We start from the raw sequence: 22,363 nt of genomic DNA on the forward strand, positions 1-22,363 counted from the left end.
CAACCTTTCCATTCTTTCTCTCTTAAAGAATATTGCCATCATTTCGGAAGCAGCCAGCTCTGGTATTTCATTGCAAGCAGATCGACGAGCCAAGAACCAGAGGCGAAGGGTCCATATGACTCTGGAGTTGCCGTGGAGTGCAGATAGGGCAATACAGCAGTTTGGTAAGCAGTTTTGTCTTGGCTTTACTTGGAAATGATGCTTGTCAGGCACATAATGTTGAGTTTGTATCATTTGCAGTAAGAGAGTTTTAGCAGAGTAGCCTATTTTTGCAATGCTGCTAAACAGATGTGTGTAGGCTCTCAAATTACATAGTGTTCTGATAAGTAAACTAGAGTTCAGTCTATGCTAGGTTTTGCACAGTACCAGAAGATAATGAAATCTGACAACACATTGATTGGTACATAATGGTAGGATTCCTTGAACAGAGTTTTCTGGTTCTGTCTAGTTTGAGTTGTATTTCCATTGCCACAGAGACAAACTACTGAACACAATTCAATCTGTGTCTATGGAAGAAGTGACTTGCAAGGCAGTTAAGTATTCACTTCTAAAACAGTCTCCTTAAAAAGTAAAGTTTAAATTCTTGTTTCTTTACTTAGGGTATATCTGAGCCAAAATGTAGCTTCAAACACAAGCAAGTTGAATCTTCATAGTTCAATAAAAATTGTTTGTCTTCAAGAGTTAGTCCTCCTACTAGCTCCAAGGATAGAGTGATTCAAATTTGCTTAGGCCTGGTGTTGCCCACTCCACAGAGAGTGGTCTTTCAATACTATGTCCAGACTATTTTTGGCAATGAACATGGGGTTTGGACAGGTTCTGGTGTTTGTGGATTGTGTTCCCTTCTTGGTGTGTGGGGGGCCTTATCCCGCCAGTGTACATTTCCTAGGCCTGTTGTGCCTCATATGAACTGACTATGGGGTGTGGCACTCATCTTGCTTCAGGCCAGGGGATCTGATGTTTGTTCACAGACAGCTTTCTGAGTCTAAACCGCTTCTGGCGCTACAGTACACCACGGCAGAAGCCAGAGCGCACGGAAACGCCGTTTACATTCCTGCCACAGCAGGACCTATTTACTACTTGCACTGGCATGCTTTCGAGCGGCTATGTTGGCAGGAGGTGGAACAGAGCAACGGGGGCTCACCCTGTAGCACAGATTCAAAATGATGACCTTCCAATCAGCAAGCCCAAAAGGCTCAGTGGCTTAGACCACAGCACCACCCGTGTCTGTGGTTGTATACTGAAAGGAGGATATGATAGCAGTTAGCAAGCTGTTGGCTATTCCTGATTTTCACAGAGGAAGCTTTTTTTCTTGGCAGGCCTGTGTGGCTGTTTAATTTTAAAATTTTTGATCAGCTGCTCAATTTATTATATGTATTGTTGTTTTCATAGTGTTTTCTATTCTGCTGTTATACCCCACCCTGGTATTTTATGATGTGACAGTAAAGAAATGTTTTTATCATCATAAAATAAACCTCTTATTAATTTGTGAGGAACCACAGAATTCCCTGGAAAACAGTTTGAGATGGTTAATTGAATCATTTATTTTATTGTTGTGAAGAACGTGGCCTCCAAATATACCTCTGTTTTCCTATCCAATATTTTTGAGAATGGGTGGCTGATGCTGGGTGACTTGAGTGAACAAAACCTCTTTTTCTTCCTATCCAGGCCGAACTCACAGGTCCAACCAAGTGACCGCACCAGAATATGTCTTCCTAATATCTGAACTGGCTGGAGAACAAAGATTTGCGTCAATTGTTGCCAAACGCCTAGAGAGCTTGGTAAGCGGATTGTTGGGTGTAGCTTTGACTAGGAAATTCACTGCAAGCGAGCAGATTTTGATTAAAGACACAGAAACTTGAAAACACATTTCTCAATTATACCAGGTTCTGTTAAAGTTGAAAACAAAGGAGAAAACTAAGATTCTGTGGTCTAGAGAGTGGCTCTGGTATCTCAAAGTGTGTGGGGTAGGGGTTCATAGGGGGATTTAAGCAGTTCCCAATTTATGTTAATATGTTGGAGACTCAGTACAAATCATTGGGTAGATGCAGGGTGGGGAATCTGGCCCACCAGATGTTGCTGGACTATAACTCGCATCATCTCCAATTGCTGGCTTTGCTGGGAGAAGCTGGTGGGAGATGGAGTCTAGCATCTTCTACAGGGCAACAGGTTTCCTATCCCCAGTATAGATTGTACTTTACTCTGCAGAATGAACAGGATCTGTCTTGTGGACATGATCAGGTGTTCAAAATGTACCTCCCATCGGTGAGAGGTAGATGATGAAGGGCTCTGTGTGGGAGACAGAGTAGAAAAGATCCCCCAGGGTGGGAGTCTTGGGGAAGAAACAGAAGTTCCCAGGTGGGAGCTGGGAAGGTCTACCTTTTTGTATATGGTTAAAGGACATGATACGGTTGTGATAGAGGGCTTTTATATCTCCCCCTCCCCCTTGCCGTTTTATTTTTATTTTCTCTTATTTTGGCTTTTCTGTATCTCTTTTTTTTGATTAGTTTGGCTTTTATTGCATCTTATGTTGAAAACTTTCAATAAAAATATTTAACAAAAAAACAACAACCCATCTTTATTGGCTATGGTCGTACAAGTCACTACCTGATGAACCTTATTCTCTGACATACTTTTGGCTTCTTAAGCCAACTTTTTGTAATATCTTCCATGCTCCTGGATGATTAAATTCTTAATCAAGTGGGCAAAATGTACCTCTCATCGAACAAAATTGCACTATGTTTGTTATGTGCTGAGGCACAAGCAAATTGGGTTGGATCCAGAAATAAGCATATCAAAGGGGGCTGGTGGAAACAGAATTTTCCACCTGCTCCTCAAGACTCAGCTTCCATGAGTGAGAGTTCTGCTGGAAGAAGGCACCTCTATCTAACTTTGAGAGTTCCCTTTGTCTCCTGCACTGCAGGTCTTCTCCAGTCAACAGGTCCCGACTCTCAGAGAGGAAGGGTTGGAGACTGCAAGAGGGAGGAGGGAGTGGGAAAGTCCATTTCCACCAGCCCCTTCATTATGCTTATCTTGATCCAGGCTGTTGGCTTCCGATGATAGGCATTCTTCAGCAGATAACTGAAATAATGGTGAATAAAGATGTGTTAAGCATTTAGGAGATTATATATTATAAAAACAACTTGGTCTCAAAATTATTGTCTCTTGATAGGGAGCTCTCACTCATGGCGACAGAAGAGCAACAGAAACAAGAGACCTCAGCAGGTTCAACTTCGACAACAAGGTAAGCGAGACACCTTTTGAATAAAGCACGCCTATCTTGCCTTGACACTTTAAAAAAAATAGGCTGTTATTGGGGGGGCGGTTCTTTGCATCATTATCCTTTTCCCTTTTGGGGTTATAAACTCTGGAAGTTCCCCAGGCATCCTGGGCAGCTTACAGCACATATAAAAACATAGTAAAACATTAAACAATAAAAACTGCCTGTATAAATTGGCCAGATTTTGGATGTGAAAGGCGAGTGTCCTAACTTTCTAGGGGACAAACATAATACATTTAAAAGAAGGATGTTTGTATTTTATGGTGGCTACAATAGTTTTCCCCACACTCTCATTAACAGTATGGCCGAAATGCATTGGAAATAGTGATGAAGTCCATTGTGAACTTAGACTCGCCGTTGGTGTCTCCACCTGCTGACTATCCAGGAGAATTCTTTAAAGGTATGTGAATTTTTTGAAAAAATACTGAGGTGATAATCACGTTTATCAGTGAAGGGAAACAATTTCATAGAATGAATTAAAATTATGTACTCTAATTGTTTGGTGAGACTATATGTACCTTTTCCTAAGAACTAAATTCAACAGTTCCTTTTGAAATTGCATGATCTGTTTTCAGAACTTGGATCTGAGAGTACAAATGATTTGGGTTAATTATGGCCTTCCAGCTACGGAATCGTTGGGCCTTTGGGTAGTAGATAACAACACCTGTTTGTACTGCCATTTGACCTCTCTTGCACATTGAATCAGTTGTGTTAGTTTTTAGGGGAGGGAAACCATCAAAGGTGTGGTTACGTTTCACAAATACTGATGGTACTTAAATTACCTTAGTAAACTAGTAAACAGCAAGAATGGAACCCATGACAGCTTCCCTTTGTTCTTCCTAGATGTCCGTCAGGGTTTAATAGGTGTGGGCCTAATAAATGTAGAAGACCGGTCTGGAATTCTCACGCTTGACAAAGGTACTTGCTCCTTTTTAATGTCTATGTAACTGACTTAAAAATTTTTTTAAAAAATTCTGTAATGGCCTTGTAAGTCAACAGCAAAATTTGAAAAGGTTGTTTTCTATGAGTAGACCCATTGAAATTAATACATGGCTAACTTTGGTCCATTCATTTCAGTGGGTCTACTCTAAGCAGAACTTGGCTGGATACAGGCCAAAGTCTTCAAGTGTGACTATACAAAGCAAAGCTACAGTTTCAGATAACACAGTGATCTGAAATTGGTAGTGTGCTTTTGAAGTCCTTGATGGCTCTAAAGGCAGAAGCCAGCCTGTCTCTTTCCCTCTGCCTCACTGACCTAATACAGAAGGGGGCTTGGGAGGGGGAGAAGAACAACTTAATGCAGCTTTTATGGTTAGATTTGAGGTTGGTATGGTGGGAAGAAACTGCTCAGACAGAGTTCAGGAGGAGTGTGTACCTCATACAGTTGCCTCTATCCTTGCTCATAAAATAATCTGGAATGCCTAGTATAACTAAGGAAGAAATACTACAGAGTGCAGATAACTTACTGAGCTAGAAAGGTGGGCAGTTGGTGCCTACACAAGGGGGTTATAGGGATACGTCAGCTATGACCTCCATCTGCATCTACATAATGCAGTTGTAACCTTGTGATGAGCCATGAGACAGTGGAGTAGGTGCCAGACAGATCTGCCTCTTCAGAGAATTGGAGAATACCCATAAATGTATTCTGTATGTCTCTGAAGTTTAAGGGAGATTGTTTCATGATTTGTCTTACAGTTAACCAATCCATTTATGTAGGATCTTGGTTGCATTCATTGTGGGTGGATGACTTGCATTTATAGCGAGGGTGGGGCTGTGTGTACTGTGTGCTTCAAAAAATAAATTATTTTCCAAGACAGCTAACTTCATCAACTAGTTTTAATTATACCAATCGAGGAGATTTGTATTCCATCATTTCTCCTGTTGTGCACAATTCTGGTTTTACTAGCAGAGGTGCTTGTAGATAAAGTTGAGCCAAAGAGCTATGGAGAATGCTGCCGGGCTCCCCGCAGCTACGGGAAATGTTGAAAACAGGAGCTGAATTTGGTATACCCAATACAACACACTGCAGGTGTTTTGTGCTTCTGTGGAATTGTGGCATGACCCTGCAAAGAATTGGCAGACTCCTCCTTGTTCTTGTGGCCCTCCAGATGTTGCCAAACTATGGCTCCCATCGTCTTTGACTGTTGACTGATGGGAGCTGGGAGTCCCAAAAACATCCGTAAGGCCATAGGTTCCTGCCTTCTGTTTACACTGCTAGGATTGTGCTTTTCCACCGATAAAACAAAGATGAAATAAAATGCTGTGTTTCTCCCCTCCCCTCCCCCCCAAAAATATCTGTCTTAAAGTGCTTCATCTCCTCTTGTTCTAGATTACAACAATATAGGGAAATTTCTAAACCGGATTCTGGGCATGGAAGTGCACCAGCAGAATGCTTTATTCCAGTATTTCTCAGACACGTTAAATGCAGTAATACAGAATGCTAAAAAGAACGGAAGATATGACATGGGCATTTTAGGTAAGAGCATGAGTTCATTCGCACAACCTGCTATGCCAGGCTTTTTTCAGAGCCCACGTTCTTCCACTGCCAGTAATAGAGGCAGATGGAAACCAGCCACCACCTCTTTCAGCCTCTCCAAGAATGAGATGGTGCCTTGAACGGATAGGAAGTGCTCCATGGTTTTAGTAGCAGCAAGAGCCAAGCAACTGAAGTTCTTCAGACCTGTTTCCTTGATTAGTCCCCCGCTTGAGCTCTCCGTCTTTCTGCCATTCCGGCATCGCATGCATAGTCACTGTTTCTTGTGCTGTTCTGTAATGCTTACTGAGGATTGCAGTGCCCCAGATGCCTGGCCTCCATCTCATTCCTCTGTAGCACTGCTCATGTATTTCTTGTGATGGCAAAGCAGGCAGGCTTGAGTAATGCTGCTTTTATGTGCCGTGCTGCCTTATTTTCTTCAGAAATGCCTCAGAGAGTGATATGCTGCCTCAGTAGAGGAGGCTGTTCAGAGACTGGTGATTCCTCCACACAGGAATCATTGCAGACTTTTGTTCTTCTCTATGTCCTGTACTCATACGCACCTTGTGACTCTCTTTCTTGAAGATCTGGGTTCAGGAGATGAGAAAGTGAGGAAGGCAGATGCTAAAAAATTCCTCACACCAGGATATTCTACCTCGGGACATGTTGAATTGTATACTGTAAGTTTCTTGGTTAATTGTTCCCCTTTGCATGAGCCACTGACATTTTTTGTTGACTCTTAAATGGTAAAACTTCTTGCTAAACTGTGCACTTTGACTTTTAATGTATTTTCTAGATAAGTGTGGAGAGAGGGATGTCTTGGGAAGAAGCAACTAAGATTTGGGCTGAACAAACTGGACCAGAAGATGGATTTTATTTATCACTTCAGGTGAGATTGTTCTCTGCAAACTTCCACCCAAAAGCATGTTAACTTCATTGGACATTAGTATATCTTGTGTGTAATAAAAACAAAAAAAGAAAGGTAAAAAAAGGAGCGGGTGGATTCTGTGTTCTAAACCACAGAGCCTTTTGGGCTTGCCGATCAGAAGGTCGGCAGTCCAAATCCCTGCAACTGGGTGAGCTCCCGTTACTCTGTCCCAGCTTCTGCCAGCCTAGCAGTTCAAAAGCACACTAGTGCAAGTAGATAAATGGGTACCACTGCGACGGGAAGGTAAACCCCGTTTCTGTGCACTCTGGCTTCTGTCACGGTGTTTCATTGTGCCAGAAGCAGTTTAGTCCTGCTGGCCACATGACCCGGAAAGCTATCTATGGGCAAACACCGGCTCCCTTGGCCTGAAAGCGAGATGAGTGCTGCAACCCCATATTCACCTTTGACTGGACTTAACCATCCAGGAATACTTTACCTTTTACCTTCTTACAAACCTAATAATTTCTTAACGTAATAAAGAAATAATACTTGACATTTATGCAGTGTATCTGCATACTGTGTAGTCAGTATTTCAGGTGGGAGCCTGTGATTGAGAGTATGGTGGCAAAAGATGGATTTTCCCGGAATAGCAGCCCCCTCAGACCAGATCTGGGAGCGGAGCTGAGGTTTGGGTCAGAAGCACAGAACTACTCTTGCATGTGCCGTAAAGCTGCCTCCTTGAAATTTTTGTTGCCTCCTTAACTTCATCCAACAGTTTCTTTTTTTCTTCTTCTGGGGAGTGTAGTGTGATTTATTGACTGCTACCACAACGTGTGTGTAAACAAGCCGCCAACTCTGCTTCTGTATAAAACAAATTCTGTTTTGCGTTTAGGGATATGTTTCACCATCGACAGGACAGTTTTCTTTTCTTTCTTTTTTCCTTTTAAATTTATACTTTTCAAGTTTATACATTTCACTAATTTTATACATTTCACTAATTTTACAATCGTTTTAACATTTCAAAACTTGACTTCCTTGCCCCTTTCTGCGGTTCCTTAAATTCATTTTTAATATTTTCTGCATATCCAAATTAACTTAATTTGCTCATTTATTCATCATCTTTAAATATATACTCTTATGAAACCAGGTTATTACAATACTCCTGCCAATGTTTTTATCTGTTTACAATGTATAAATATTCAATAAACCATTTCCATTTTTTTAATAAAAAGATGGTTATCTTGATTTCTTATTCTTCTGGTAAGTTTTGCTTCATCCAACACATTCTAAACCTGGTCTGTCTTTAAATAAATGTTAAATCCTGACAGTATCGTAAGTAATGCATACTGCATTTTCACAGTATCCCCCCCCCCTTTTTTTCTCTCTCTCTTCCAGATACGAAACAATAAGAAAACTGCCATCCTGGTGAAAGAAGTGAATCCCAAAAAGAAGCTTTTTCTAGTATATAGACCAAATACCGGAAAACAATTGAAATTGGAGACGTATGCAGAAATAAAGAAAAAATATAAAAAGGTTACTTGCTTTTTAAAAACAAAATTAACTATAACATGTGGAAAACATTAAAATACCACATATGTATTAAACCTATAATCTTGCGGAAGGGAGAAACAAAGTATGCATGAATATCATGCATGAATACCCTTAATATGCATTCGTTACATTTAAAATACACTGATCCTAGATGTAAAGAGTAGTTTATTCACATGACCCATAATTTGTGCACATCCCCCACCCCTGCTGCTTGCCTCTTCTCACCTGGGCTGCCCTCTCACACACTGGCTAACTACCCATCTTACTTACTTCCTACACAAGTAAAGCATGCCTCGGATTGCAGCCATAGTCAAATGAGATGACCTTGTGGAAATACTTGGTGCTGAATAGTTGGTATTGCAACTAAATTAGGCATAATGCCAAACCATAATTTTTGTGTTAAATAGTCCTCTTCTGCAGGGCCTTCTGTTCACATGTAGCATCCTCCCTCTCTCCCCCTGGCAAAATAAAAATAAAAATGATTCTTGTTCCAAATCAGAGTTGGCCAGTTCTTCCAAACAAGCAAACTCTGATTTGTGCTTTTCTGCAAACCATTGGTCACACCTTCAGACAACTGTTGAGCTATGGTATTCTGTCATTATGGACTGGGGGCTGCATGGGCAGGAAGAGCATGTGAGCCTGAGGTGCCCTGGGATTCTTCTCATCCATGTACCATGAGAGCATGGTTTGGCCATGCATCTGAACGGGAACTGTAAAGTTACTCTTAATCTTGGAAATCAAGAAGCCAAATCTGGCTGTAATAAATATGTAATATCTAATTTATTTCATTTTCAGGTTCCTTCTGACGATGCTGTGGCCCACTGGCTAGAGCAGTACACGTCATCAGCAGACACTTGCACCCATGCTTACTGGTGAGTTCTTGAAATGCTGCGGTACAAAATGCCTAGTGTGGTGTGCTGGGCTTTTCTGAGAAAAGAAACTTCGCATGGGAGCATAGTGAAAGCTTCACCACAGCGTTGCATTGGCAGCTTTTCCACAAGAAATAGCAAGCCTGAGATTTGTGCTAGTTCTAACTAGGCTCGAGGAACCTTCTTTGTTCAGAACTAAGTTTATCCTCTATTCTTGTCTGACTTGCGTGCTTGAGCAGCTCATCCTAGTCTATTTTGTGGCAACAATTTGTTATGTAAAATCAAAAGTGTTACTCAGAAAATATTGTGGGACATCAGTATCCTTGTGTGTTGCTTTTCATTAAAAATTGTGTATGTGTTAAAGAAAAGGATTTATCTTTAAGTTTTCCTCCTTTCCTTCCTCTTTCAGGAGAGGCAACTGCAAAAAAGCAGGCCTGGGCCTGGTTTGTGAAGTTGGCCTGCGCTGTCGGACGTACTATGTCCTGTGTGGTTCAGTCCTAAGTGTCTGGACAAAGGTAGAAGGAGTTCTAGCCTCAGTAAGCGGTACAAATGTTAAAATGCAGATCGTTCGGCTACGGACGGAGGATGGACAGAGGATTGTAGGCAAGTCTGATAATTTGTCATTACCTTTTGGTCCATGTGGCAGTCTTAACTCCTGAAGTCTCTCTAACCTTAAAAAGTGTACAACTAGTTTTGTGTATTGTTGGTTTCTTGGAACAGAAGTCTCATTTTGCATTTTATTTTATTTTCCCCTCCAAGGATACATTATAGAATCTGCAGCATGTTTCTGGAGCAAAGGGCCTACATTTCATAGCCCAAGCAAAAGTAGGCATAAAAAGACTGATGAGAGCATTTTCAAGATATTGTCAGAGAGAACAGCTGGCCGTGAATTACAAGAAAACCAAAGTCATGGTTTTCTCAAGAAACTATAGGGCCCATAGGCCCTATAGCATGGACAACCAGCTAATTGAACAGGTCAAAGTTTTCAAATATCTTGGCCTTATTTCCCAGTCTACGGGGTCATGGGGAGCACACCAGAAATGCAAAATTCTGACACGCATTTTCTACACAAAAGGTGGTAAACCTATACCATCAGTCCTGGAAGTGTTCCAGAGCTAAACCACTAGCACAGTTGTTATATGGGGCTCAGATTTGGACAGGCACTCACCTTGGATCTACGGAAGCTGTCCAATCAAAGTTCGTAAGGCAAATTATCTGTGTACCACCGAGTCCCAAACGCATCGTTGCGCCTAGAGGCTAATCTTCCCTCAGTAGAATTATAGATCTGGCATAGGACACTTAACTATTGGCTTCGCCTAAACTTAAATCCCCCTGGTCTAATATCCCTAGTGCTGCAAGATTGTCACAAGAGCGCCTAGACAAAAAATGACTATCGGAAACTTCACTCTTGTGGTTTATCACTACAACAGCTACTCACTTTGGGTTTTAGTAAAGCAAACAGTCTAATTTGTCAGTGCCTAAATGATATTGAGCGTCAGAAAAACTTGGCCACAATAAGGAAATTTTGCCCATGGTATGACTATTTCTCACCGTCCCATTTTGACTCTTTGGCACCCTATCTGCATAACCTAGCAATTCTAAAATGTAGACACACTTTTACTCTCGCTTCCATACAAAAGACGCTTATGTCCCTGTGGAGATGGCAGTACTGAATCGGTGGTGCATGCCCTTCTGGCTTGCACTCTTTATAAAGACTTGAGGAACGAGGTTATCACCCCCCCTTTTATTGCCCATTCAGGGTCGCCTAACCACTGCCACAGTGACCTTTCTCTTGGCAGATCAAGATGAGCAGGTGTTTGACAGCAAAGGTTGCAAGGTTTTTAGCTGGGGCAGTTAGGAAAAGATCCACTATTTGACTATTGATTCAAAACCCTAAAATGTATTTTATATAATTGACTTTTCATTTCTATTCTTTGTATATTGTATTGTTGTTTTATTGCAATGGCTGACGTAAATAAAGATTAATTCATTCATTCATAGTTGAAAAGGTGGAGGGATGGGTGTACTGGGCTCACCACAAGCCCATGATCATGCTTAAAGTAACCTTTTCTAATCAGGCCTCTATCCCCTAAATGAGGTAAAAAGGGAGGAGGAGTGGTCAGACGGCATTTCTTGTGGCCAAATTCTACTTAAAGAAGGACAATATCCCAGATGCACGGAGAACTTACCTGTTTCCTTAATATCTATGGCAGCAGCTGGTATCCCTGTGTGTGCACAGTATATGGGATTAGACATCAATAGCCACCATAAATCCACAAAGCTGGTGATTGTCCTCAGAGTAAAAGATTTTAGGTGGTCAGTTAATTGAGGACCACTCACTGCCTTGGAGTCAAGAAGGATACTGTAGGTTGCTTCCAAGCAGCATGAATGTCTGTGAAATAAGACCCAATCTTTTCTGTTGCAGGCTTGATCATTCCCGCAAATTGTGTGTCTCCCCTTGTAAACCTCCTTTCGACATCAGACCAGTCACAACAGCTTGCAGTGCAACAGCAACAGATATGGCAACAGCATCACCCACAGAGCATTACCAACTTCAACAATGCATAAGAAAAGAGAGTCTTTGGTATTTGGCTGTACAAGCGTATCATTGCATTTTAAAAAAATATCAGGGACAGATTCCAAAGAAATAACTTTCAGTTCCATCATGCTCTCTTAGAACTGTGCAGAAGTGGAGAGACACCTGAAGGGTGGTCAAACTGAAAGCCAAACATTGTTTCACAGTGGTCCATGTGTCCTTTTTTTACCCCCCCCCCCAATGCTCTTTATAGAGCTGCTTCTTTTTACAAAAAATGTTTGTCCTACTTAAGCTACAAACCATGACTTTTTGTTTTCGAAGAGGCTTGAAAATTCCCAACCAACCTATCCATTCACCTTGTCATACAGTGCTCAGGGTTTAATGCAGTACATCGGTGCCATTGCTGCGGGAGAGGTCCTCGGGTGCATGTATTTTGAGTTCATATTGTAGAGATGATATATATAATTGTGGCAACACAGGTTTCAATAAAAAAAGTACATTTATTTTAAAAGCAGCATGAAAATTTAAAAGTTTGCAAACCACACATTCAAGTTTGTTCCCGATTTTTGTTTGGGCTGTGCATGTCTTTGGATTAGGCATGAGCAGGATCTCCTACACAAAAAGTCAAGATGGAAAAGGAAGAGAGAGACAATCTCAGTACAGCATTGAGGATTGCATTTTAAGAAAAAGGCCCAGCAATTGCATTTTCTGGCTTTCTTCTAGAGGTTATATATTTGAATCTGCAACATGTTTGTGTGTGTGTGTGTGATGAAAACATCTTAAATTTTTAAAGTTCCTTTTTTAAAATGTGTTAATGGTGTTCCTAATTGTGTGCTGCAAGAATGGCTTTAAAAAAGCCTGATTTATTTTCTTTTTTCTTTCCTTCTCAAATGTTTCCTTTATCCAGTGAGGTTTTTAGGAAACACAAGTGCAAATTTACTTCCATTTCACATTACAGCCCTTTTAAAAAAAGTTTTCATTTTTTGTTACTCAATACTTGAGCTGTAAATTAGACATGGGGGGAGGGGGGCGGCAGCAGCACGTGAGGGTTCCGATGTGTATGCTGGGTTGATTTTCCCCGCCCGTTGCCCCGTAACTTGAATACTTTTGTTTATGTTGTAAGACATTGTAGAGTTTATCCTGGAGCTGTTTAAAATTGTAAATGTACAAAATGTGAATAGTCACTTATCTAAAAAATATGGGTAAGTTTTGTTTTGCCTATAATAGTAGATGTTTATAAAGAAAGTGAAGGACAATGTTTGTCATTTTTCTTCTTGCTTGCACAGGTTGCACTATTGAAAATTTGAGATTGTATAAACCTGTCCACAGAACTGCAAGATACCAAAATCTTGTAGGTGTCAAATAAATAAAAAAGCTATTGTTCTAACAAGCAATGAGTCCTGTGTTTTTCATCAGTCTGTCACAATTCTCAGAACATTTTAGTGATTGAGTCATGGGTTAAGTTCACACCAGAAGGAAGCAGGTGGCACTGTGGTCTAAACCACTGAGCCTCTTGGGTTTGCCAATCGACTGTCTTCATTGGTGGTTCAAATTGTGTGACCTGACCCAGTTCCTGCCAATCTAGCAGTTCAAAAGCATACCAGTGCGAGTAGATAAACAGGTACTGTGGCAGTGGGAAGGTTTCCGTGCACTCTGGCTTCCGTCACAGTGTTCCTTTCTGCTAGAAGCAGTTCAGCCACATGACCCAAAATCTGTCTGCAGACAAACGCCAGCTCCCTTGGCCTGAAGCAAGATGAGCACCACACCCCATGGTCGCCTTTGACTGGACTTAACCATCCAGGGGTCCTTTACCATTTTTTTTAACCTAAGTTCACACCACTAACTCCCAAACACTGCCTGGATTCATGAGCATGTCTCAATTACTCAGGATTAAACAAGTGAAGGCACTTGTGAACCCATGCAAAGGGGGAGGTGGCCAGCTTGTCACTGATTTACCACAGTACTTGCCTCTTTTCCATTAACCTGCATAAGGTGTGGTTGAATCAACCATTCTCAGCACAGCGGCATTTTATAAAGGTAAAGGGACCCCTGGATGGTTAAGTCCAGTCAAAGGCAAATATGGGGTTGCGGCGCTCATCTCGTTTTCAGGCCGAAGGAGCCGGTGTTCGTCCACAAGACGGCTTTTCGGGTCATGTGGCCAGCAGGACTAAACTGCTTCTGGTGCAACGGAACACCATGACGGAAGCCAGAGCGCACAGAAATGGTGTTTACCTCCCTGCCGGAGCGATACCTATTTATCCACTTGCACTAGTGTGCTTTCAAACTGCTAGGTTGGCAGAAGCTGGGACAGAGCAGTGGGAGCTCACCCAGTCGCAGGGATTCGAACCACCAACCTTCCGATCGACAAGGCTCAGTGGTTTAGACCACAGCACCACCCGCGTCCATTTAAAGCTGAATTGGCCACGCTCTGGAGTCCCTGCTCTGGGCTTGCCTCATAACAACCAGGAGGTATGTTCAAATCAGTGGTGACTCCAGTAGAAGTGGTGGGATCATCTAAGGAAGGTTCTAATTCCAAAAAGTAAATCTTGTTTTGGTGGGAGTGAAATTAGTCTCAGTCTTTTCCTCAAAGTGTGTGCCTTCACTTACTGAATTTGATAAATGCTTGTTCAGTTTATATCCTACCCTTGGTTCCTAGAGTGATTTACACAAACTTAAATAAGACCAAAGTTACATGGTCAAAAAGGATGTTGACTTTTGTCACGGCTGTAAAGCATAGATGGGGGACTTCTGGCCCTCCAGATGTTGAACTACAATTCCCATGATCCCTGACAATTGATCGTTTTGGTTAGGGGTGAGATGAAGGTTGAAACCCAACTGTAAAGTTTTGCTCCCTCCCATTTGTTTATTAGCAATCTCCTCCTTTTAATGGACCTACTTGTGCTTTGCCAGAAGGTGCTGCTGAAGCCCTGCGAAGCTGGACAAAGGCTACAGCAAAAGCTAGCAAGGCACAACAAATACATAGCATTGCGCTGCTTTACAGGGACAAAAGCAGAGGACCTATTCCAGTTGAGATACTGCTTTCATGAAACAAGTCTGCATTCTGGTTCTGAATTGGGGCTGCAGAGGCTGTTCAAATGCACCTCGTCCTGGAATTTGGTGTGTTTATGCAACCTTAGCTCTTTGCTCAACCCTTCTTGAATTCTGAAGAACTTCACAAGATGGTGGGATACGAGAGGGAAATCCAAACAGAATTTAACAGGGGCATATGCTGTCAACCATCAGCATCTAGGATTGAGATACTTCTCAGGTAGGAATTGTGGCCGGACTCCCAGCTCATGAGTCCCAGCTGGAATGGCCCAGTGGCCAGGGATGATGGAAATGGTAGTCCCAGCAACACCTGAAGACCACATGTCTCCACCCTGGGTTCTGCAAGCGCCTTCTCTGTGGTAGCCCTGGTTCAGAACCTTCTCCCCAGGAGGGTCATTCAGCTTCTTCCCTCTTGTTGTCTTGGCGATAGCTGAAAATTACTTTTTTTGTGGGGATGGCTTTATTTCATAGTCTTTTGCTGCTTTTCCTGGTTTGCTGTGTTGATTCTTCTGGTTTAATGTAAAATGATTCATTTGCCTGTTTTAGTGTAGGTTTTAGTTTCAGTCTGTTCAACTGCTATAACGTTTTACAAAGAGCAACATGCATGTATTTTAAAATATACTCCACTGTCTAAAATTTAATTTAAGCTTACTTGGACAGTGTTTTGAGTGAAAGGGGAATAGAAATGTAAGATTCCAAGTTAAAATAAAGTCTTTGTTACCACATAGCAAGAGATCAAGTAACTGTGGCTTGGAATAAATTCCCAAATGGGTTGTCGCTATCTTGAAATGTGCAACCCTTTAAAGGTGGGGATGAGACTGATAGCGGCATAGAAGCAGACCTGTAAATTTTTGTGTGAGTGGGTGAGAAATAGTCCCTTATGGCTACAATGCTTGGTTTTCTGCTCTTCCCCTCCCCCCCCCCGGATTTTCTATTCATTGAGTTGTCTGTCCACTCAGCTTCTGGTGTCTAAATTTATTTATTGTCTAGAGTAGACAAGACTTTGCCAACATGGCGCTCTCATATGTTTTGGACTACCACTCCCATCAAGTATCATACCCTCAGGTGAAAATAAGGACATTCTTCACTCCCCAGGAACTGACCCTTCTTGATGCCCCATTTTTGTGTGTCCCCCCCACCCCTCGCAGAGCATTTCCTATCAGTAGAAGGGCGAGTGCCACCAGCACTACACCATGCTGAGAAAGCCACTTAATCCCGATTTTATTTTATTCTTTGGTAGATTTACAAAAAGAAAAACACACACCATAAATAAATTTTGGAAAGGGCCAAGATTGGATGCAGGGGCAAAAAGCATTTAAAAAAAAAAAAAGCCCAAGCCTTCTTGTGCTCTTCTCCCCCTTTCTTCCTGCCCAGGGTGGCCCTGCCTTCTCAGAGCCAGTGTGTCATGTGGGGCTGGGTCTCAGTGGCAGTGGCCGCCTCTCCTCCTCCTCCTCGCCCGCTCTCCGGCAGCCACTAAGAGCTGCCATGGGGAGGAGGTGGCAGCACCAGGAGAAGCAAAGGGGTGCTCCCTCACAGTCGCAGTTTGAGATGGCTCATCCTTTCCCCCTAAGTTCAGCAGCAGCAGCAGCACTGGCAGGGGAAATCGGGACGTTCTGGTTTTTTTAATAATATTTATTGAATATTTTATAATTATGAAAAGAAAGACAATAAAGAAAAACAATAATACATCAACAATAAAAAGAATACAAAACAACAATACAACATAAAAAACAAAAACATTTAAACACACATCCAAATTTTATATCTATATCTTTCATTTACTTATTTCCTCGACTTCCTCACACCTCCCTTTTTTGTATTCTAGTTCAAATTGCTGGTTCAACAAATCCTTTCCCTCTTCTTCAATTTTTGTTCTATAATTTATCCTAACACATTTTAACTTTGAGTTTTCCACTTTATCCCATTAACAATTAATATTCATATAATTCTTAATAACACTTCTGCTAAAATGTTAGAAGTGTTATTAAGAATTATATGAATCGGGACGTTCTGGGATCAAATCAGAAGCCAGGATTGCTTTTGTAATTCCAGCACTGGAAAATCAGGACACTTGGAGGATATGAAATATGCAGAGGCCATGTTGGTGAAGACTCTTCTAGGAACAAAAAAGGAAGGGGAAGGTTTAAAGAAGGTTGCAATCCACTAGGAAACTTCCTGTTTTGGATAGTAGACGCCTCCTCTGTGATTCGGTACTTTGCAAGGATTATAGGAATTGCTGCAACATAATGATTTGCAAAGATTTGATGCCAATTGTTTTGACAATCCCAGCATCAAAACGGCTTTTAAAATGTAAGCTGGGTTGTTTAGAACATGATTTGTGGGTGTGTTTCTGGGCTACAGCGGCCTTTGTCCCAGACCGTCGGCCAGAACGGCTGATGAGAACTGAAAGAGCCCAACAATCTCTGGCCTACAGCTTTAAAGCTTAAGCCAGTGGTGTCCAAACTTTTTTCCAAAGAGGGCCAGATTTGATGAAGTGAAGGGCCGTGGGGTTGACCTTTTTTTAGAGTTTAAATTGTTGAGCTTTATTTTAGAATTGGAGGGATTTTTTTTAGGATTTTACCCCAGGAAATAAACTGCCACAGGGGTTGGATTAAACCGACCAGCGAGCCACATGAGGCCCCCGGACTTTGGACATGCCTGGCTTAAGCATTTCACTAAATATCTATTTACCTAGAAGACTATACCAGCTCTGTAGTTGCACTTGGGACCAGTGTAAGACTTCCTTCTTCTAAGGTGGAGCACCAAATGGCACTCCCCCCAACACACACCTGTCCTACACAATCAAGGTGTATAGTACCCAAGGCCAAGCAAGGTATTTTGGCACCCGAGGAGGAAAATCCCACAAGGAAAGCTACAGCAACCAATAATTTTGCTGCCTTCAGCATCACAAATCAACAGCTTCTGAGACACTCTGTAAGTATCTTTACAGGTCAATGACATGTGTTTTACAAACCACTCAAAAGAAAGTGTGCACTTTCCAACTCCCAATTTTCAGGAAACCTCCAAGCCTGTTATCTTTTGTTCATATTAAGTACCCTAGCATGGCTTTTGTCAAAATCCTTTTAATTCTAAAGGATTCAGCAGAGTGACTCAGTATTTTGTAGTATGCATCTCTTAATTTAACTTTATGTCAACCAGAAATTTTCAAACTCTGCCTTGAGAAGCAAGAGAGCATTTTCTTAGCCCAGTTGCTCATCTCAGAAGAGGCTGTTACAGATTAACTACTTCCAGGCTTCATTGCGGAAGAGAATTTTGGCCTATCCCTGTATCCCTGATGCATTAATCCATCCTGATACAAAGACCTAGCAGAATTGCTCATCCTTGGAGGGGGTTGCATGTTCTACATCTGCACAACTCGCTACTCGGGACCTGCCTTCTTGCAAGCATGCCCTGTGGGAAGGGAGCAAGAATTTATTTCTTACGTTGAGGCACGAGTGCCAATGCATTTGCAGCCAAAATGGCACCACCTCTGCACAGGATGGGACGTACACTCAGTGAAGTCCTGAGGTTTGCAGAACAACATCAACGTTTAAAACCAACCAACCAACAAGCAAGCCCTAAAGTGGACAAGGAAATGACCTACGTAGCCAAATGAAGAGTGAGCATTGTTAGTGGTCATGGGATGTTGACTCTTGGGAGGATAGATGGAACGGAGTATCTTGAAATAGGGCATATATGCTGACTGGAACAATGAACAGGGGGACTCCACACTTCTTATAAATGTTAGGGTTGTAACCAGCTAAGTCCTACTCAGAGAAGACCCATTGAAATTAGTGGATGAGGTCCATTAATGTAAATAGGTATACTCTGAGTTGGACTTAGCTGAATACAATCCTAATCTAGTTTAATTCAAAGTATTACAGAAGAGCCACCTAAAAAAATTAAGTGTTTTACAAACTGCCCCTCCTATAGCCAAAATAAACACCAGCGTCTCTCTCTCCCCTATGCTAGAAAGGCTGCAGAGAGAGAGACCCATGTTTTCATGCCTGGTGGAGTTGCACGTCAGTGTACTCCTTTGAGAAAAAGGTGTCTCACATTATTTCATATTTTATTAACATTACACAGCAATGTCTCACCCAACTCAGCTCTCACCTTATTATCATTAGACCCAAATTCAAACAATAACCTTAAATGCAGAGACTTACTATTTATTCTGTTAGCAGCCTGATTAACAATAGCCTGACAAACACGTAAAGCTGTCTCATGGTTTGACAAAGAATGCCATCATGAGAAATCTCTTCTGAGACGAGCATTTCAACTACAGTCATACCTCGGGTTGAATATGCTTTGGGATGAGCGCGTTCGAGTTGTGCTCCGCGGCAACCCGGAAGTAACGGAGCACGTTACTTCCGGGTTTCACCACTTGCGCATGCGCAGACGCTCAAAATGACGTCATGCGCATGCGTAGAAGTGCCAAATGTGATCCGCGCACGCGCAGACACACGGACATGGGTTACGTTTGCTTCTAGATGCGAACGGGGCTCCGAAACGGATCCCATTCGCATCTAGAGGTGCCACTGTATTCCAATCCAGGAAGAACCCGAGCCATTTAAAAGAATACCTAATATGGAAAAAAAACACCTTTCAGAGCTCTTCCATAAGAAAAAGAAATCTTTCTACGAAGGCCGTTGGCATCATCTGCTCAGGGCAATTCAAGTAAAGGACAGCAAGGAATTATTGAGGATAGTTTCTGGTGCCCTTCAAGATGGTAGCAACCAAACAATCACCATCATTCCTGCCTCTAGCTGGTTTAACCACTATTCTGCAATATTTACAGCGCCAACGAATCTATCAGCTATGCAAAATGGGCCCAGTTATGTACATCTTCCAGACTGGACCCTAGTGGAACCAGATGAAATACTCTCAATAATCAAGAAGTTAAGACCAAATAAATCCCCAGGACCAGACGGGATCCCTGGTGAACTTTTTAAGCACATTCCGGATTGGTGGGCCCCTCTATTAGCCAGCTTATTTACTTTAATTGACAAATTCGGGATACTACCAGATGTTTGGCTAAACTCCATCATCACTTCTATTTTTTAAAAAAGGTGACCCGAATCTGCCTGAGAATTACTGTCCAATAAGTCTCCTATCAAACCTTGGCAAAATGTATACCCGATTCTTGGAAAGGAAATCTAACAATATTCTTGGGCCTGAACAAATAGGCTTTTGCCATGGCAAATCAACCACTGATCCCTGCATAGTCCTTTCACACCTCACAGAAAAATTCATGGAAAATGGGAGGAAGGAACTTTACATAGCCTAGACTTAAAAGGAGCTTCTGACCACTGTGATCTACTTTGGCACAATTTATGTAAAATGGGAATTGACCAATGCCTGCTGTTTTTAATTAAAAAATTACATACTGCTACATTCTGTCAAATTAAATGTAACTCTAAAGGCGAGCTGATAAAAAGAATAAATATAACCAAAGGAGTAAAGCAAGGATGCATCTTGGCACCCCATGCATTCAACCTCTTCTTAAATGACCTGGCTCATCACTCTAAGGATGTAAATGGACATCCACTGACATTATGCCAACATAAAATAAAACTGCTTTTATACGTGGGCGATACCACAATTCTTTCTCATACCCAGGTCGGCCTTAGAAGATTTCTGAACTTGTTTTCTTCCTTCTGCCGGATCAACTCCCTGGGAATTACGAAAAATTTAAATTATGATTTTTTCTCAAAGTCGTCAAATTGTCAAATGGAGACTAGATAATCACCCCATTGACCAGGTAAAATATTTCAAATACCTAGGGATATTCTACCAGTCAAATTTAAACTGGACAACACACAGATGCCAAATGATCATCCAGGCAAAATGTACCACATTCTTCATTTTTTCTTCCTCAGAGGCAACCGGATGGTCCCTGCTGCAATAAATATTTTTAATGCCAAGGTCCTTTCTCAGCATTCCAATTTGGATACAAGCATTTAATAGAGAAGTTGAGCAAATTCAAGCGACTTTTCTTTTTAAGATCCTTGGTGCCCCTAATACCTGAGTTACTTAGCCTTATGTTTTGAAATCGGTCAACATCTGATGGAAACCAAAGCATGGCTGACTACAACCAAGGCCTGGCTGAAAGTCCACTTCAGAACAACATCTAACTCCTTCTTAACCTCTGTGCTTGAAGATTGCATTTCATTTGGTTGGTATAGAGCAATTCAAGATAAAATTCGTAGTTTGGGCATTGCTCTCAAGAGCCTTGAAGCATGTGACAAAAGTTACATATTCCAAATAATCAAGCAGCTGCTCTACGACCACGAAAGACAGAGCTTGTTACCTCATTCTCCAATATTCAGTTCTCCGGAGGCCTTAGGTATCACAACACCCTATGGAACCAAATATCTAAAGGATCTACTACTCCCCTCCCATTAAGGAACCTTTATGCTCATGAGATTAAATGCTTTCCCTTCTGCAGTGACCAAAGGCAGATTCTCACATACTCCATATCAAGCCTGTTTGTGTGCCTGCAACCAAGACGTACCTGATTCAATGGACCACATTCTCTGCTCTCTACACAGCAGACCTCGCCAACTGATGCTGAGCAAAATGTTGGACTTCCGGCCTATAACTCCAAGAAGAAGTCAAATGAGGTTTCTCCTGGCAGATCCGGGGACAAAGATATCACTGCTTTAGTAGCCTCCTTTTTAGCCACAGCCTTACCCGAAAGGTTTCCTAACGATTCATCCTTTTGGGGAACAGACAGGGCGAAGCAGAATATCTAAGTGCACACAATCACAGTGTGATCTTATGACCCTCAACAACTTCACCCTTGTCCTTTTAATTATCCCAGTGACTTGAAATGTTTTATACTGTGATGCCAATAAAGGTATTTGATTTGAACAATAGCCTGATATTGGAAACAGTCCCTAGAAATCCCCATTGAAGTCTACTTAAATAGTATTTGGAATGTGGCTCTACCAGAACGCCTTACTCACCACAGAAGGGTAATTAAAGGCACTTCATGGATGGAAACTTTTGGTGGGATGCCGACTTCCTTTCTTTTCCTTTATAAATGAGACGGGAAATATTTTAATTCCACCATCATCAACACAAGAATCTCTGTGGAGAGGCTACTTGAATACATAAATAAATGTATTGCTTGTGTACTATTAACTGCATATGAAACTTAATAAGAATGTACCATTGGGCAAGTTACTGTAGTTAGAGGTTGTTCTTGTATTTAAATGGAAAAACAATAAAAATTATTGGGGGAGGGGTGAAAGTCGCCTTCCTATTTAGATAACTTTTTTAGCTGCAATAATGCATCAAATTCCCTCTCTCACATACCCTCCAATATCTCTCCAATGAAAATAGGGACATATCATCATCATCATCATCATCATCATGTGCTTTTTTTCTAAAAAATGTTTAGGGGTACAGTGGTGCCTCGCAAGATGAAATTAATTCGTTCTGCGAGTTTTTTTGTCTTGTGAATTTTTCGTCTTACAAAGCACGGTTTCCGATCGGAAATGCATTGACGGTTTCCCATAGGAATGCATTGACGGTTTTAAGAAAAAGGCGCAAGACGGTTTTCGTCTTGCAAAGCAAGCCCATAGGGAAATTCGACTTGCAAAGCAACTCAAAAAACAAAAAACTCTTTCGTCTTGCGAGTTTTTCGTCTTGCAAGGCATTCGTCTTGCGAGGTACCACTGTACTCTCAATTTCTTACTCATACAGTGGTAATAATAATAATAATAATAATAATAAT

General features: G+C 41.6%; 1 protein-coding gene and 1 long non-coding RNA gene across 2 annotated transcripts in view; one reads left to right on the forward strand and one right to left on the reverse strand.

The window, feature by feature from the left end:
- Positions 1 to 12,964, forward strand: part of SBNO1 (strawberry notch homolog 1) — a 38,992-nt gene extending 26,028 nt beyond the window's left edge. Inside the window, exons 21-32 of the mRNA XM_083418125.1 lie at positions 29 to 164; positions 1,666 to 1,778; positions 3,170 to 3,241; positions 3,578 to 3,677; positions 4,121 to 4,195; positions 5,607 to 5,753; positions 6,336 to 6,430; positions 6,547 to 6,639; positions 8,014 to 8,151; positions 8,965 to 9,041; positions 9,448 to 9,641; positions 11,464 to 12,964. Of these exons, the coding sequence (XP_083274251.1) occupies positions 29 to 164; positions 1,666 to 1,778; positions 3,170 to 3,241; positions 3,578 to 3,677; positions 4,121 to 4,195; positions 5,607 to 5,753; positions 6,336 to 6,430; positions 6,547 to 6,639; positions 8,014 to 8,151; positions 8,965 to 9,041; positions 9,448 to 9,641; positions 11,464 to 11,606 (1,383 nt within the window). The 3' untranslated portion in view covers positions 11,607 to 12,964. The remainder of the gene's footprint in view (positions 1 to 28; positions 165 to 1,665; positions 1,779 to 3,169; positions 3,242 to 3,577; positions 3,678 to 4,120; positions 4,196 to 5,606; positions 5,754 to 6,335; positions 6,431 to 6,546; positions 6,640 to 8,013; positions 8,152 to 8,964; positions 9,042 to 9,447; positions 9,642 to 11,463) is intronic.
- LOC310666937 overlaps positions 12,441 to 22,363 on the reverse strand; it is a 288,749-nt gene continuing 278,826 nt past the window's right edge. The window contains exon 2 of the long non-coding RNA XR_014506121.1: positions 12,441 to 13,449. This is a non-coding gene — a long non-coding RNA (uncharacterized lncRNA). The remainder of the gene's footprint in view (positions 13,450 to 22,363) is intronic.

This window comes from Podarcis tiliguerta (assembly GCF_965153285.1).
Source record: "Podarcis tiliguerta genome assembly, chromosome: 16".
Lineage (NCBI taxonomy): Eukaryota > Metazoa > Chordata > Lepidosauria > Squamata > Lacertidae > Podarcis > Podarcis tiliguerta.